Source organism: Sphaerodactylus townsendi, linkage group LG08, assembly GCF_021028975.2.
Source record: "Sphaerodactylus townsendi isolate TG3544 linkage group LG08, MPM_Stown_v2.3, whole genome shotgun sequence".
Lineage (NCBI taxonomy): Eukaryota > Metazoa > Chordata > Lepidosauria > Squamata > Sphaerodactylidae > Sphaerodactylus > Sphaerodactylus townsendi.
Window position 1 is genome coordinate 103938603 of NC_059432.1, and position 15246 is coordinate 103953848.

A 15246-nucleotide genomic window follows, 5' to 3' on the forward strand; every position below is an offset into this window, starting at 1 on the left:
TTTTAACTGGAGATGTCAGGAATCTGAATCTTGGCCTTTTGCATGTGAAACAAAAAATCCTACCTGTGAGCCATGGATTCTAACAAATGCACATTTGCTCTTGTAGGGAATGGTCCCTTTTGTCTTTGTGGGCACGAAAGAAAGCATTGGGAATGTCCAAGTACTTCTTGAATACCATATTGCCTACTTGAAGGTAAGTTTATATTTTTATTTTTAATGAGAAGGCATGAACTTTTGTGGGAACAATTGCCACTAGCGTTCTAAACTGTAAATCTGTTAGTTGCAGAAAAGTTGCTCATTCTGCTTCCGGGTTCCCTATATTACATTGATTGTATTATGAGTTGTTTTCCGTAAAAGTCAAGTCACGGAAGCTCAGTGCCCCACATTTGAAAGATAATGTGGGATCTCATCTGTTGCGTTGCGTACAGACAGCAGTGTAATCATGCATGGTTGTAAATTATCTTTAATTCTTAAGTTGGGTAGTATAGGAATGAGACCAGTTCATTGATAGTTGAGGCTGTTGTCAAATAGAAGATATGGCCTGCGAGAGAGAAATTTGTGCTGGCAAAATGTGCTCTGCTTGCCAGGTACGTTTGACTGAATATATTTTCTGTCCAGTTGTATTATATTTCACCCTTCTTAGTATGTGTTCAACATCTGCATACTCCCAGAGAGAAGAGTGCTATGTAACAGAGTAACTCCATAGGTCTCAGTTGCAGTTCAGCCTTTGTGGAGTAAGTGCCCCTTACATGGGGACAGTGTTGCCTCCAGATGTGTTGGGTCTTTGTGTGTGAGCAAGTCCAGCAAGATATTTATAATTGCTTTTTAGTGCATTTAAAAAATTTTATTTTCCAATTCTACAAAAAATATAATGTTACTTTGCTTTGAATTTGAATCTTAGTGTAATTTATTTCAGTACTTTGCCTTGAACTTTTACCTGTGTTCTTTGGTGCGTTGTCTCCACTCGTGAAAGCCCTGACCTGGATGGCCCAGGCTAGCCTGATCTTAGAAGCTAAGCAGCGTTGGCTGTAGTTAGTATATAGAGGCTGATGCAGTGTATGGAGATCATTTGAATACTCAGAAAGCGCTGTATAAGTTTTGGATGTTGTGAGTTTTTTTCATCTACTGTGTTCACATATCTGTAGATTCAGAAGTTAGCTTTAGGTAACCTGAAAAGCACAAGAGTAACTGTGGCTGCTGAAAGCTTGTTGGAATGGCCTCTCACTTAGTCAAGGTACATGGCTTCTAAAGGCTTATTTGTAGTGTTGAAGCCACTGCAGTAAATGAATGTGAATTCAGCAAGCAGTTGGAAATATGTGGTTTGGAACAGTCATGATGAAAACCATCCCAGGTTGGACAGGGGTCAGGTTACACAGCTTTGATTTATGTGTGTGTCACATGCATCTTGGCTAAAACCTCAGTTCCAGTGGCTGTCACAGCTGGTTGTGCCCTTATATCATTTATCTGTCCCCTGGTCCTCTCAGTATAAAATCATCCATGTATTTTGAGGCTTTTCCTCTCTGATCCATTACTGCTTTTTTTTTTTTTACATTTTGTAGTCACACAGGCATGGTAATATAATGGGAATACACCACAATACAACTGAGACTGTTTCTAAACAAATTAAGCTGACACATCTTGAATATGCATCTTATCGTGTTGGTTATCAGTATGACTGCAGTCCAGTCTGGTCCTTGTGCTTGGAGTTTCATAGCTCAGCATGTTAGCTACCAGATTTCGTTTGAGCTAGAATGCTGTAGTGGCTACAGTGTCAGACTGTGAGACATGTGTTCAGATCTCAGCATGGCCTTGGGCCAGCCACTCTCCACCTAACCTACCTCATAAGATTGTTGTGAGGATAAGACGGGAGAGGACTGTGCATGCAGCCTTGGAGGACAGGTAGGACAAAAATGCGGTGGGTTTTGAGAGTGGGATTTAGTGCCCTGAATTGTCCAGGCCCCACTGAAATGTGATTTCCCCCCCTTCGAAGCAGTGCACTGGACTTGCTAACATTTGGTCCGACTGTCGTTGCAGGAAGTGGAACAGCTGCGGATGGAGAGACTCCAGATTGATGAGCAGCTACGGCAGATTGGCATGGGTTTTCGGCCAACGTCCACCAGAGGTCCTGAAAAGGAGAAAGGCTACGCCACTGACGAAAGCACTCCTGCCTCCGTACAAGGCTCCAGGTCCTATAGCGGAAGAGGTAGAGGACGGAGAGGCCCAAATTATACCTCTGGCTATGGTGAGTCTGTGTTCAGCAACGTGAGCCAGTTGGACAGTGCTACAGAAATGTAGTACAATATGCTGGCTTGGCTGCTCTCATTTTTGTTGCGTATCATGGACAAGGAGGTGACAGAGGCCAAACGTCGGATTGAGGGGGTGCAGCGCGCTTGGATAGCCATTGTGAACCTTTAAACTCTTAAGAGATGAAATGTGGACTTGACTGTGGACTTTGTAATCAGCTTCCTTGTTTCTAGCTGTTCAGTGCCTGGCAGCGTGCTTTTAAACCTTGCTTTGCAATCCATTAAGAAGACACTCTGGCCACTTACAAAGTTAAGTAGGACCCCTGGGTTCATCACCCTTTCTTTCCTACCATGGTTTTGAGAGATGATGGACTGTTTTTCAAACATGTAATTTGTCATTTTAGACCCAGTGTGCTGACAATTTAAGAAAGGGGTTATCTCACATGGGAAGCTTCTTAGGGAAAGCCCCCTTATAGGTTGAATCATCTGCAGTAACATGATGCATTCATTCGTTCTTGTAAAGCAGATTCCTTCTATGTACAGTTCTTTGCCCTCCTTCTGAAAAGCAACTAAGGAGTCTTCAGGCTCTGCCTACACAGTGGGCAAGAAATAGCAGAGCCAAAACCCCGTTATTCACCTATTGAGAAGTTTCTAGCCATCATATGCTTGTTTGAGATTAGGGGGCTTCAACTGTTTTTTTTCCTTGCTGTGGAAATGGCCCAGGGGCTGATGGGAATTGTAGTCCACGAACATCTGGAGAGCCGCAGGTTGCAGACCCCTGTGATAGACAATAATGATGTGTTGCCTGTGCAGTCTCCTCGTGCTAACTGACCAGTACTGGTTATATCAGACTGAGTGTGCTGCTTTGCCAAGAAACATGGATGCTTTTCAGCTGTCATGGTATCTGATTCTTAACATGGGCCCAACTCCAAATCCTTAAATCCAGAGATAGGGGCCAGGTATAAGGAAGGGAGATCTTTCTGCAAGCCTGTGGGCTGGTTCACCAGTGTTGGGGTGTGTAGAACGGTAGGCATGCAGACAGTCTAGTGGATGGAGATAATTGCTGCCACCAGGAATCCCCCTGCCCTGTGAATTTCTTTGGGTCTCTGTGGTACTTTAAGTGGGGGAGGATTGGAACCCAACCTAGCATCAGCTTGTGAGCCAGGCCTGCAGAGGTAGTAGTGCTGTGGGCATGGGACCAGGGGAGTGGGAGCAAGCTGGTCCATAAGCCAAGCAAAGGCTGAGAACATGCCCTGGAAATATTGTTGTCCCATTCCCCCCCCCCCCCCCCATTTTTTATACCTCTAGCCAGAGAGCTAATCCTTTTGCCCAGGTCATTGATGTCAGTTTTTGGGAAAACATGAATCAGAAAAATTTCCATTACCCTATACAGTGGTATAATTTAGGTGTAAAAAGGTACTCCATATTTTATGTCTCAATGGAAACATATTTTCAATTGGAGAGGAGTCATGTATAATTTGAATTGTATATTCAAGCCAATTCAAAACTTTATGTAGACATTATTTTCATTGGAATAATAATTAAGAACATAAGAACAAGCCAGCTGGATCAGACCAGAGTCCATCTAGTCCATCTCTCTGCTACTCGCAGTGGCCCACCAGGTGCCATTGGGAGCTCACATGCAGGATGTGAAAGCAATGGCCTTCTGCGGCTGTTGCTCCCGAGCACCTGGACTGTTAAGGCATTTGCAATCTCAGATCAAAGAGGATCAAGATTGGTAGCCATAAATCGACTTCTCCTCCATAAATCTGTCCAAGCCCCTTTGAAAGCTATCCAGGTTAGTGGCCATCACCACCTCCTGTGGCAGCATATTCCAAACACCAATCACACGTTGCGTGAAGAAGTGTTCCCTTTTATTAGTCCTAATTCTTCCCCTCAGCATTTTCAATGAATGCCCCCTGGTTCTAGTATTGTGATTTAAAATGGCTGTACATTCCTTACACGGGGATGAACGAATCCCAGGCACCAGGTTGTTTATATGCCCTGGATTTTCATTGTCACACCTAGCATTTTCAGAGAAGATGTTATTGTAGCATGTCTTGGCATTTCTCAGTCGAAGTACAACGGGTCTGCTCTAGCCAGTTTTTCTGCTAGCAAAAAGGGGGGGAAAGGGCTGTGTTTGAGAACATGGGACTTGCATAGGCAAAGGCCACGTGTATGGGAGCTGAACCAAGGGAAGGAATTGGCTGAGGAATTTCCCCCTTGTATCCCTGTATTCAGCAACTTTTTAGGAAGGGGTGGGGGAATTATGAGGAGAGTCCCAGCTGACCAGTGGGAAGTCAAGTTCTTCTGATGTCCCATCTTGAAAACTTTGCTGCCCCCCAGTCTTGCTGAGATGCAGCAAATTGTGTGGATGCCTGCAGAAGTCTGATTTCCCTTCTCTTCCCACCTCAACATAGGTACTGCAGAGAAAAAAACCCTCTTTTGCAGGGCAGGAATCGAAAGCATTGCGTTTGTTCCCACCTGGCTTAGGGGGAGGGGGAATGAGCTCTTTTTACCCTCTTTTTTTGCATTGCAGAGATCAAAAGCATTTTGCTCTTGTCCCTGCCCAACTCGAAGGGGAGGGGAGACCTCTTTTGCAGCCTCACTAGGCGGCTGTTCTGCTAAGTGGATGGGATGGATAAAAACCCAACTCCCAGCGGATTCCCCCATCAGCTGTGAGTTGGCCTCTGACCAACAGGCGGCTGCAGATTTGTTGAGCGGTTGTTCAAGTTTCTTAGTTCCATCTGAAGGTGTCCTGGATTGGCTCTCAATCCGAGTATCAAACAGGCAAGTTCATGGGTTCACTGAGCAACTCGCAGCACCCCTTATCTGTGGATGGCTTTGAATTACCCAAGCTAGCGTGAAGCCGAACTACCTGCAGTTGCATGCATAATTTCTCCAATTTCACTCCCTAAGTATTCCTTACTAGTGGAAATCCACACAGATCTGTGTGTGATTTACACTGTTTTATGTGTAGATTTTTTCCAGTGTTATTTGGCTAGGCCACATCATCCATGAATAGAATAAGTAGTTAAAGTGGAATATGTTTTGGTCATCTTCAGATAGTGTGCATTACCACTGGCAGTTTTTTGGAGCATTAGTTCACTCAGTCTTTCCTGCCCTCTGTCCCAGCCCAGTGCTTGTTTCAGATTTTAACGAAACCATGAGCTGATCCTTGACGTTGGTTAAGAACTATTTGCCCATTTTAATCCCCTGAAACTAATTTTATTTTTATGGAACAGGCCTCCACCTCTGCATCTTCGCCTGGGAGAGCTTCACATATCTGATCTCCTTTGTGACTTAAGCACATCTGACTTGTTCTTAAAACTCTAGATTGTTGTCTCTTGAAACAACATTTTATCACTGTGTTCTTCCTCTCTTTGTGACCTTTCTACAGGAACCAACTCTGAGCTGTCCAATCCCTCCGAAACAGAATCTGAGAGAAAAGATGAACTGAGCGATTGGTCCCTGGCAGGAGACGATGAGAGGGAGAGTCGACACCAGCGGGACAGCAGAAGACGCCCACCAGGGGGGAGAGGGCGCAGTGTTTCTGGGGGTCGTGGACGTGGTGGCCCCCGTGGTGGGAAGTCGTCAATCAGCTCTGGTATGCAACTGAGAAATTCTTCAGTTCCCTTGTGTGGAGCAGCAGTGGCGTAGTGGTTAAGAGCAGGTGTACTCTAATCTGGAGGAACCGGGATTGACTCCCAACCTTGGGCTAGTCACAGTTCTTTGGAGCTCTCTCAGCCCCACCCACCTCACAGGGTGACTGTTGTGAGCGGGGAGGGAGTGTGCAAGCCCCTTTGAGTCTCCTTACAGGAGAGAAAGGGGGGATATAAATCCAACTCTTCTTCTTCTTCAGTCACAGAAAGCAGTGAGTGTTGTTGCCAGGTTGCCTGTCTTGATTCACACTTGGTCATAAATTGTGAGCATTTGCAGTATAGTTCAGTGAGGTTCACTTTCCTGCAGTCCAGTTCTAAACTCACATTTCTGACCGAGCGCTCTTCTAATGATCTCGGTCTGGTGTGCCTGCCTCCTTCATACGTGCCTCCTTCCATCAGCGGTGTGAGGTAGGTTCGGCTGAGAAGTTGATTTACCTGAAGTTAGCTTTAGGTAACTTCATTTGATCTTGGATCTCCTCAGTTGCTTCATGTGCAGCAGAATCACAGCGTACAATTCATCATGTCCCTTTATTTTATGGATTAATATGGAGGGTACCGGGAAGCTTACTTAGAAAATTTCAGGTTTGGTTTTCAGATTTGCTAAAGTCAGTAGACAGTGGTCACTAAGTCCCGGGGTTTTCTGGAGGACAGTGAATGCATATGGCATCTGTAGAGATTTGAATACTCTGGGCAATGGGTCAGGTTTGCCTGTCCTTCCCCTTCCCCTCCTGTTTTGTGATCCATGGCGGCTTCTCTCCTCTTCAGCGAACTTGTGCCACACACTTCCCTCCTTTATAGCTTGGCATCTTCTGCGGACAGGCTGTCGGAGACAGTTGTCTCTAGCCTGACGATGGCAGAGGCCCAAAGGCCCTCCATGTGGTATGTGTCCTGGCTCACACTACGTCTTCCTTTTCTGGAACACCATTTGGTTTCATATTGTTTGAATTGGTTTGAAATGTTAGACGTGTCACAGGCATTCTTATGTGATGCTCCCCCCCCCTTCTTCTGACATTTATTTCAGTGCTGAAAGATCCAGACAGCAACCCTTACAGTTTACTTGACAACACAGAGTCTGACCAGACTGCCGACACCGATGCCAGTGAATCGCACCACAGCGCCAACCGGCGCAGGCGATCCCGCAGGCGAAGGACTGATGAAGATGCCGTTTTGATGGATGGGATGACAGAGTCTGATACTGCATCAGTCAATGAGAATGGCTTAGGTATGTGAATAGCCGGTGAACAGAACTTGAGCATGCGTTGCTTCCCACAGAGTCGAACCAAGGTGGTGTAAATCCATTGGGCCAACAGTGAACAATTCATTTATTCTGTTTGACCCCCTGCACTGCAGGACACTGTTTGAACTCCTTTGCAGTACTAAAAGATTTCAGTGCTAGCCACCTTAAATTGGGACCAGAATGCTGCTGGCTTAATGGAAGGTAGAAGGGCTATGTGAGGTTGACTTCATGTGACTCTTGTAGAGATGTAGAGATGAATGTACAGGGAGCCCTTTCTTTCTGAATGGGAGAGGCAGTGTGCTCAGTCGCTCTGACACTTGGTACTCCAGATATCCACTTTCAGCTCAGTGTGGTGGGGTAGTAGGGTGTGAATTTTGAACCCCTCCACAAATGAATATCATGACCAAGCTTGAGGTCAGAAAGTCTCATGAACAAGTCAGAAAGTGGACAAACGTAACAATAATGATCCTGTTGCCTTGGCCAGGGTATGTTTTATAAAACTTCCTAAATAAGCTTTGGGAAGAAAGAAGTTCATGGTTCTCTGCAGTCCCACGTGGGACTTGTGCGGAAGACCACCGAATGAACCACAGTTATGGGTATGGGCCGCCCTGTTTGCTGGCTTCTCTAAAATTAACATCCCAAACCCATTAAAACAAGCAAATCAGTGGGGCTTTTGCCTGTGTGGCTTTAAGGTTGAGGTTTGTGATGGTGTGCAGTTTTTGTAGGTCACACCTAACGCATTGGGGAATTTAATGCTTTAAGCCCATTCTAATGTTTTGGGTACGAACCTGACTTTATCCCAAGTTTTAAACATTGAATTGTGCTGTTGCTCTTTTCAGTACTGAAATGTATAAAACTGTCAGAGGCGCTTCGCTGTTCAGAAAAACATCTCCTTTGAATGTGTGTTTTGAAGTGCTAGCTGAACAAATTACCTTTGAGACGGTTCACGGTAAACTTTGCAATTGCAGATGATAGAGACAAAAAACCCCAGCGACGCAACCGTAGCCGCAGGCGTCGCTTCAGGGGTCAGGCAGAAGATAGACAGCCAGGTAACTCGAGGGAAGAGGTGGGCTGCCTCGGGTCACGAGCATGAAGGGGGGACATCCGCTGTTTGTGTGTGCCTCTTTAAACACGTGGGAAAGCTGCCTTGTGTAAAATAACGACTGCCTAATAACTAATCAGAATTGCAGGATGAAAAGTTGTCAGCAGACCTTTGTTCACTTTTAATGTTTAATGAAACGAACGTTGATACCTTTCAACTGGCATCCCTCCGGTGTAAAGTGTGCGTACGCTCTGTGTCTTTGGAGTTAAGCCAAACATCCAGGAATGTTGATGTTTAAGGGTTATGCCCAGTTGAAAGAGATGTTGCTGGATGAATCGACCGTCCTTCCTTCTGAACAATATGGATGCGACTGAGATTCTCCTTACTCTAACAAAACTGGTGTAAGGGAAGGGGGTTTGCATGATTTCTGCCTGTCCGTAATTGATTTGATCTAATAAATGTTTCTCAGTCCGTTTTAAGCACACAAAGAATTGAAGTGGGTTGTTGTTTTTTACATTAGTTGCATGGTCTCATTTGGTGTTGCAGCTTGATGCATTTTTAATGCGTACTAACATCTTATATCCCCTAAAGGTATAAAGTGTCTTATAGAGCTGTTCTAAATGTAAATTCCCTGCGATATTGTGCTAAGTAACTTTCTTTTGAAGTATTCCCATATCTTACGGCAGTGATGATCTCTGGTGTGGCCTCCCTCCCCCTCCCCTCCCCACATTGAAATACATTTGGATAATTAAGGCAGACGAGAAGTTTCGTAACACATTAAATAATTTGAGAAGATGGGTTTTCATATCGGCAAGAGGCATAGGTTCAATTAGTTCAGTGCTACAGAAATCCTTCCACTGAAGAGGGAGGGTTTTTTTGAGGGGGGGAGGACAGCTTGAAAGAATCAATCCAAGCATCTCCGTTTTGCTTTTTATTATTGCGTCACCTGCAGGTATGTTGAAAATGCAGAGATTTTGTTGTTGCAGCAGGACTATAAAGCTGTGGAAGGTACTTGAAGGGCTTGCAGACCCATTATCATGACAGGATCTTCTCGCGGATTAACTGTTGTGAAATGAATGGTTTAATCTTAAAGTTAGAATGAGAGCTGATGCTTGTTCAGCCTCTTAGTATGTGCAGTTGTTCACAAATTGGCAGGTTTTTCTTGCTTCACAGCAGCTGTCAAGACAACTTTTATAGCCATTCATTGTTCTCTTCTTTCCCCTCCCCCCCTCCCCTTCCCACTCTTTGCTGGCTGTTCTTTTGAGGTGCAGGCAGCCAAAAAGAAGAACAAATGACAGTACAACCTCTCCTGTGAATCAGTTAATGGTTTCCAGAATTGCTTGTTTCTCTGGCAATAACAAGCAGTTGAGATTATGAGTGTATGACGAGTTAAACTGTTCATTTACCTAGCCTAGTGTGCACTCCCACACACACCAGCTGGGTGACCTGGGGCTAGTCACAGCTTCTCGGAGCTCTCTCAGCCCCACCCACCTCACAGGGTGTTTGTTGTTGTGAGGGGGGAAGGGCAAGGAGATTGTCAGCCCCTTTGAGTCTCCTGCAGGAGAGAAAGGGGGGATATAAATCCACACTCTTCTTCAAACTCTTCTACTGTTCTGAGAGCAGCTCTCCAGGGTCACAGGCATGCAAGGGCTTTCCTTACTATCTGTCTGAGAACCAGTTTTAAAGGAGATACCAGCATTGCCCCCGGGTGCGCTGCCACTGAGCCATGACCCTTCCAGAAGAATCTCCAGCTGATTTTGGCACTTAGAACTTGAGCCACAGATGTAGCCCTTGCGATCATATCACCTGCTGTGACCTGTCTGGTACCCTCTCCCCGCATAGTGCAAGACAGGTATATTATTCCCCAAGCCTCCTTTCAAAACCTTACTAGGGTTCAGTTGTCTTCATTCTCTTTGAAGAATACCACTGAGGCAACGGTTGTCAGCATTTATAATCCACTTCTTGGATAAACCACGAATTCCTAGCTGAGAGAAATAACAGACCGGCTGTTGCGGATTTTCTAGGCTATGTGGTTGTAGTCTGACAATTTTGTTTGTTAACCTTTCACCTATCAGTCAGTTGATTCTGGCTGTAAAAACCTTCAACGATACACTGAAATAACAGAACTTGGAAGGGCCTTAGAAACTGCAGACATTGTTGGCATTAATTAGGAATTCTATCCTGTCAGTCCAGGGTCCACTCCCATCAGTTTCTGTCAGCATGGCCAATTGGCCATGCTGGTAGGGGCTGATGGGAATTGTGATAGGAATATAATCTCATCAGTTTCAGTCATACGGCCAATTGGCCAGCGCTGGTAGGGCTGATGGAACGTAGTTCCTGGAACATCTGTGAGAGAGCCTCTCCAGGTGAGAGCCGCAGGTACCCCTGGTCCCTGGCTGGTCTACACTGAATTGAGTTCTGTGTTTAAAGGACTTCAGGATTAAAATTTTCTCCTTAGGCTGCCTCCAGATAAGGGGATGCAATCTGAGTTACTCTGCTATAGTTTTGAGTCTGGATCCTTAAGGTTTCAGTAGAACATGTTGAATGTTAGATACACACCTGGGCTTGAGAATGTGATGCTGGTAATCTGTGCCACCCAGTGACTGTTCTTAAAGACAAGGAGTTTGAGAAGCATCTTTGGATTCAGCACCAAGATCTACTGACTTTCGGGGGGGGGGGGGGGGAGAGAGAGAGAGAATGGGAAATTTTAGTGTGTACCTGAACCTGCATGGCTTGAAGTGCAACTCAGATTTTAATCATGAATTAATTCTGAAAATGATGTTTGTCTCCCCTTACAGTCACAGTTGCTGATTATATATCAAGAGCAGAATCTCAGAGTAGACAAAGAAATCTCCCAAGGGACACACTGGCCAAAAACAAGAAAGAAATGGTAAGAAAAATGAACGGCAACCTAAACTGTAAAAATCCTCGATTCTTACCCTGTGTCCATAAGTTGCTTTGAATGCTCAGAGAACAAGGAAAGGTTTGTGTATTTGTGTGCCTAGGTCAGTGGTGGCGAACCTTTGGCACTCCAGATGTTATGGACTACAATTCCCATCTGATGGGAATTGTCGTGCATAACATCTGGAGTGCCAAAGGTTCGCCACTGTGGGCCTAGGTGGTGTACTTCTAGAATAGGGGGCTGCAACCTGCACCTTCCCAGATGTTCATGGACTACAAATCCCAATTGGCCATGCTGGCAGGGGCTGGTGGGAATTGTAGTCCATGAACATCTGGAGAGCCGCAGTTTGCAGACCCCTGTTCTAGAACCATATAAACTTCTGAATCCTCATTCTGTCGCCTCTGAAAGGCTTGAGTGGGAAAGGAGGTTTGAGGTAGAGAGGTTTGGTAAACATACACTTTGTTTCAGAATCTGAGAGAATTGCACAGCCACAACCATTGTTTACTCATGCCGTGAAGGTTTAGAGTGTGTCAGGGGTAGCCATAGAACCTGCAGTAGAACAGCTGGATTCAAATCCAGTAGCACCTTAGAGACCAGCAAAATTTTGGGAGAGTGAGCTTCTGAGTTAGACCATTCTCCACATAACCCAGTTTAGTGCTTTTTGAAGAATGCTCTAGACTTGAAGTGAGATTTGCACAAGGGGTAAATCAACCCATAGGAGCCACGTGGCATGGTTGTTAAGTGCTTGCACTGCCACTCACACGGTCAGGAGCCCCCTGTGGGTCAGATATCCTGGCAGCTGGCTCATAGTCAACTCAGCCATCCATCCATTTCTTGGTCGGTGAATGAGTACCTAGCTCATAGCTAGGGGGTAAAGAATAGCCAGGGAAAGCAATGGCAAACTGCCCCACAAAAACGGCTTGCCTATGAAAGCACTGCTTGCAGTGGTACCCCAAGGTTGGACACGACTGAAGGGGAAACTTTACCTTTAAATTAACCCACAGACGCCTTCATTGGCTTTTCCTGTACCACTGACTGATGCCCACTTGGGGAGGGGGAGGTAATGGTTTGTCATGGTTCCCAAAGGGTCTCATTGCTCAACTCAGGAACTGCGTTTCCCTTTCAAGGCAAACGATGTGATTGAAGAAGTCAGCCCTTCCGAAAAGGCCATGAATGGCCCTGCAGCTGTTCCTGAGCCTGAGCCTTCGAAGCTGCAGAAGAGCCCGGAAGAAAGGCCTAGCGCCGTACCGGAAGACGGCAACAAGCCGGAAGAGGCGGTGTTGAATGGGGTTTCATAAAACAAGAGTTCTAGTTTACAGTTCTTTTTACATTACATTTTACAATAGTGCTTGTATAAGCTTGCCAAAGATAGAGAATACGGATCGCGAGTCTTGACAGCGCACTTTCAGTTCCTGTTTTGGAAAACAGAAAGGGGAGGGATCCTGAAGAAATCCAATGTTGAAACAGACCTTTTGACACCTACTGTGTTATAAATATCATCAGATGTGCCTTGAGGATAGTATATGTAACATTTAAATAAAAAAAACCAATTGCTGGCTATAGGAAATGTTATTTTGTTTTCAAAATACGGCAGAGATGTGGAGGGGGGATCCCTATCGTAACCTTCTTTATGAAAGCGTTAGCTGCTTTTGTTACATTTTTAATAATATGCAACCACTTCTTCACCTGAGGAAAACTAGAAAAAAAATGCAGTCTAAAATATTTTGCACTGAATTGTAATTTCTCCATTAGTTTAGTCTGGAAACTGGTCTGTTTTAATACATGTTTTTTAAAAAATGCTGTATGTAGTGGGGGAAAAAACTGCAGGCCACTGGAATACATTTATTAAATTCTCAATCTGCAGGGATATTGGGCGACATTGGCAGTGACTGTTCTACATTGAGGCTTTGTTTGATTTATTTATTAAACTGTACAGTATTTAAAAATCAAACATAGCTTTAGTTAAAACACTTAAAGCTGAATTAGTCATGTCCATTCAGACATAACCAGAACTACTGAAAAGATCAATTTCCAGAAAAAAAGTTTATTCTGTATAAACTACATATGTTAGTCCTTAGAGTATTTTTATTTTTGTTTTGGTTGTTTGATGTGCAATATGTTTTTGTATGCTGTAGGAAAAAAAATAAATAAACTTTGATCTTCCACTGGTTGATCCTTAACTGCATTCCACATGCATGGAGTATAGATTATCGCAACCTGTCAGGTTTAGAATCAAAATCCTAGCGAGTCCAAACAGCAGCGGTCAATGTGAAAGCTACTAATTCCACAAGAGTCAAGGGACAGCACAGATACCTGCCTTTCTTCCCATGGAGTTTCCTTTATCTTCAGAGGAGCTGTACATTTTAGAAGAGGCAAGGGATGGTGCTTTGCCCCCCCCTGACTTTCAAAGCAACTGCATTTTGGGGGGGGGGGGGTTGGGGTTAAAACCACAAAAGTGTGTATTTGTGCCAGAAGTCATCCCATGCTTGTGTACTCCACAAGGTTTTACCTCAAAGCAGCAGGGTCTGGTCCTGTTTTTCAGGACATTTTGATAAATTAACTATCCTTTAAAAAGAAATCAGTTGGATCCACCTGAAAATAAAAACACACACCGTTTGGATTTTGATTAGTTTTATTAAGAAACTAGGCAAGTTCTGCCTGCCCCTTTTATCCCCTTCAAGTAGCTTTTTTGAACATTGGTCTCAAATGTATGCTTTATGATTCAGGCCTGCAACTTATCAGCATTAATTCCTAGGGAATAACAGGAAATACTTGTTTAAAGCTGCCAGCTAATATAGTAAGTGGCTCCTTCCAATTATGCGGTTTCTTTGCAAACCCTGCAATGGGCAATCTAAAGTTCTGTAGCCTTCGGAGAGATGGCACAATTCATCCCATCCTGTGAGTTGACACGCCTGTAACTTTGGCTGCTTTTCTACCAGTATTTCAAGTTGGTCGGTCAGCAGCTTTTAAAAAAAAATTACAGACCACTCACAGCCTCCTCTGTAGTTGGCAGCTGAGGCTTCTCTTCAGCCTGCATAAAGACCTCAACCTTGGCTGGAGTCTGAACGTTTCAGTGGTTGTCAGCAGTGGCTGCGCATACGGATAAAGCCGAGCAGAACATGCCCCCCCCCCCCCCAATCCAGGCACAGCTCAATATCTAAAGCATTTTTAAAAAGCCCCAAACCCGTTTCAGCTTTTTTGGCCATCTCTTCTTGTCGGCAGCTAGCAGAGCTATGTGCAGAGATCAAATCAGCCGATCACTGCGGCCAATTCTCCCCCACTGCCTCCAAAGCCCAAGTGGTCCCCAAAGGCAGCAGGGCAGCCAGCAGAGCTGCATGTGAGGATTGGATGAGCCAATTCCTATATTCAGCTCTGCGGCTGGGAATTTTTCAGGTGTGGTTTTGAAATACCCCCAAATTTCAGAAAAGCTGCCATGAGGTTTCAGCTTTTTTGGGACAATTTTTGGGTCTTTTAAAGCCAAACCCCCAAAACACTGGGAAAAATAGTGCATTCTACCCCCCACCCCAGTTGCTGAGACAACTACGGGTTAAGAAAGGGCACAGGCACAGAGAAAGAAGTGAATGAGTTTTCTTTCATAAAGGAGGGATATGTTCCACAGTGTTTACTGACCTTGCCTCCGTGCTGTATAGTGAGTAAACTGTCACTACCATTGCAAATAGAAGAAGAGTTTGGATTTATACCCCATCTTTCTCTCCTGTAAGGAGACTCAAGGTGGCTTACAAGCTCCTTTCCCTTTCTCTCCCCACAACAGATACCTTGTGAGGTAGGTAGCACTGAGAGAACTGTGACTAGCCCAAGGTCACCCAGCAGGAATGTAGGAGCAGGGAAACACATCTGGTTCACCAGATAAGCCTCTGCCACTCTGGTGGAGGAGTGGGGAATCAAACCGGGTTCTCCAGATTAGAATCCACCTGCTCTTAGCCACTACACCACGCTGGAATGTTCTGGAGATAATATTGACAAGAATGTTGAGATCACCTTCATTTTTAGAGCTAAAATTCCCATCATTTTTGAAGTTACTGGCCAGTTTTGAGACTCCTGAATTAATTTATTGATGAGTTATGCCTTCCACAGGTAGACATTCACATGCTTTTAGTACAGATCCACTGCAGTGCCAAAAAATTGACTTGCCTGTTTTG

General features: G+C 44.8%; 1 protein-coding gene across 1 annotated transcript in view; it reads left to right on the forward strand.

The window, feature by feature from the left end:
* Nucleotides 1–13251, forward strand: part of FXR1 (FMR1 autosomal homolog 1) — a 47407-nt gene extending 34156 nt beyond the window's left edge. Inside the window, exons 11-17 of the mRNA XM_048505123.1 lie at nt 107–193; nt 2035–2242; nt 5644–5850; nt 6927–7127; nt 8111–8191; nt 10983–11074; nt 12214–13251. Coding sequence (XP_048361080.1) covers nt 107–193; nt 2035–2242; nt 5644–5850; nt 6927–7127; nt 8111–8191; nt 10983–11074; nt 12214–12384 — 1047 coding nt within the window. The 3' untranslated portion in view covers nt 12385–13251. The remainder of the gene's footprint in view (nt 1–106; nt 194–2034; nt 2243–5643; nt 5851–6926; nt 7128–8110; nt 8192–10982; nt 11075–12213) is intronic.
* Nucleotides 13252–15246: the final 1995 nt, after the last annotated feature.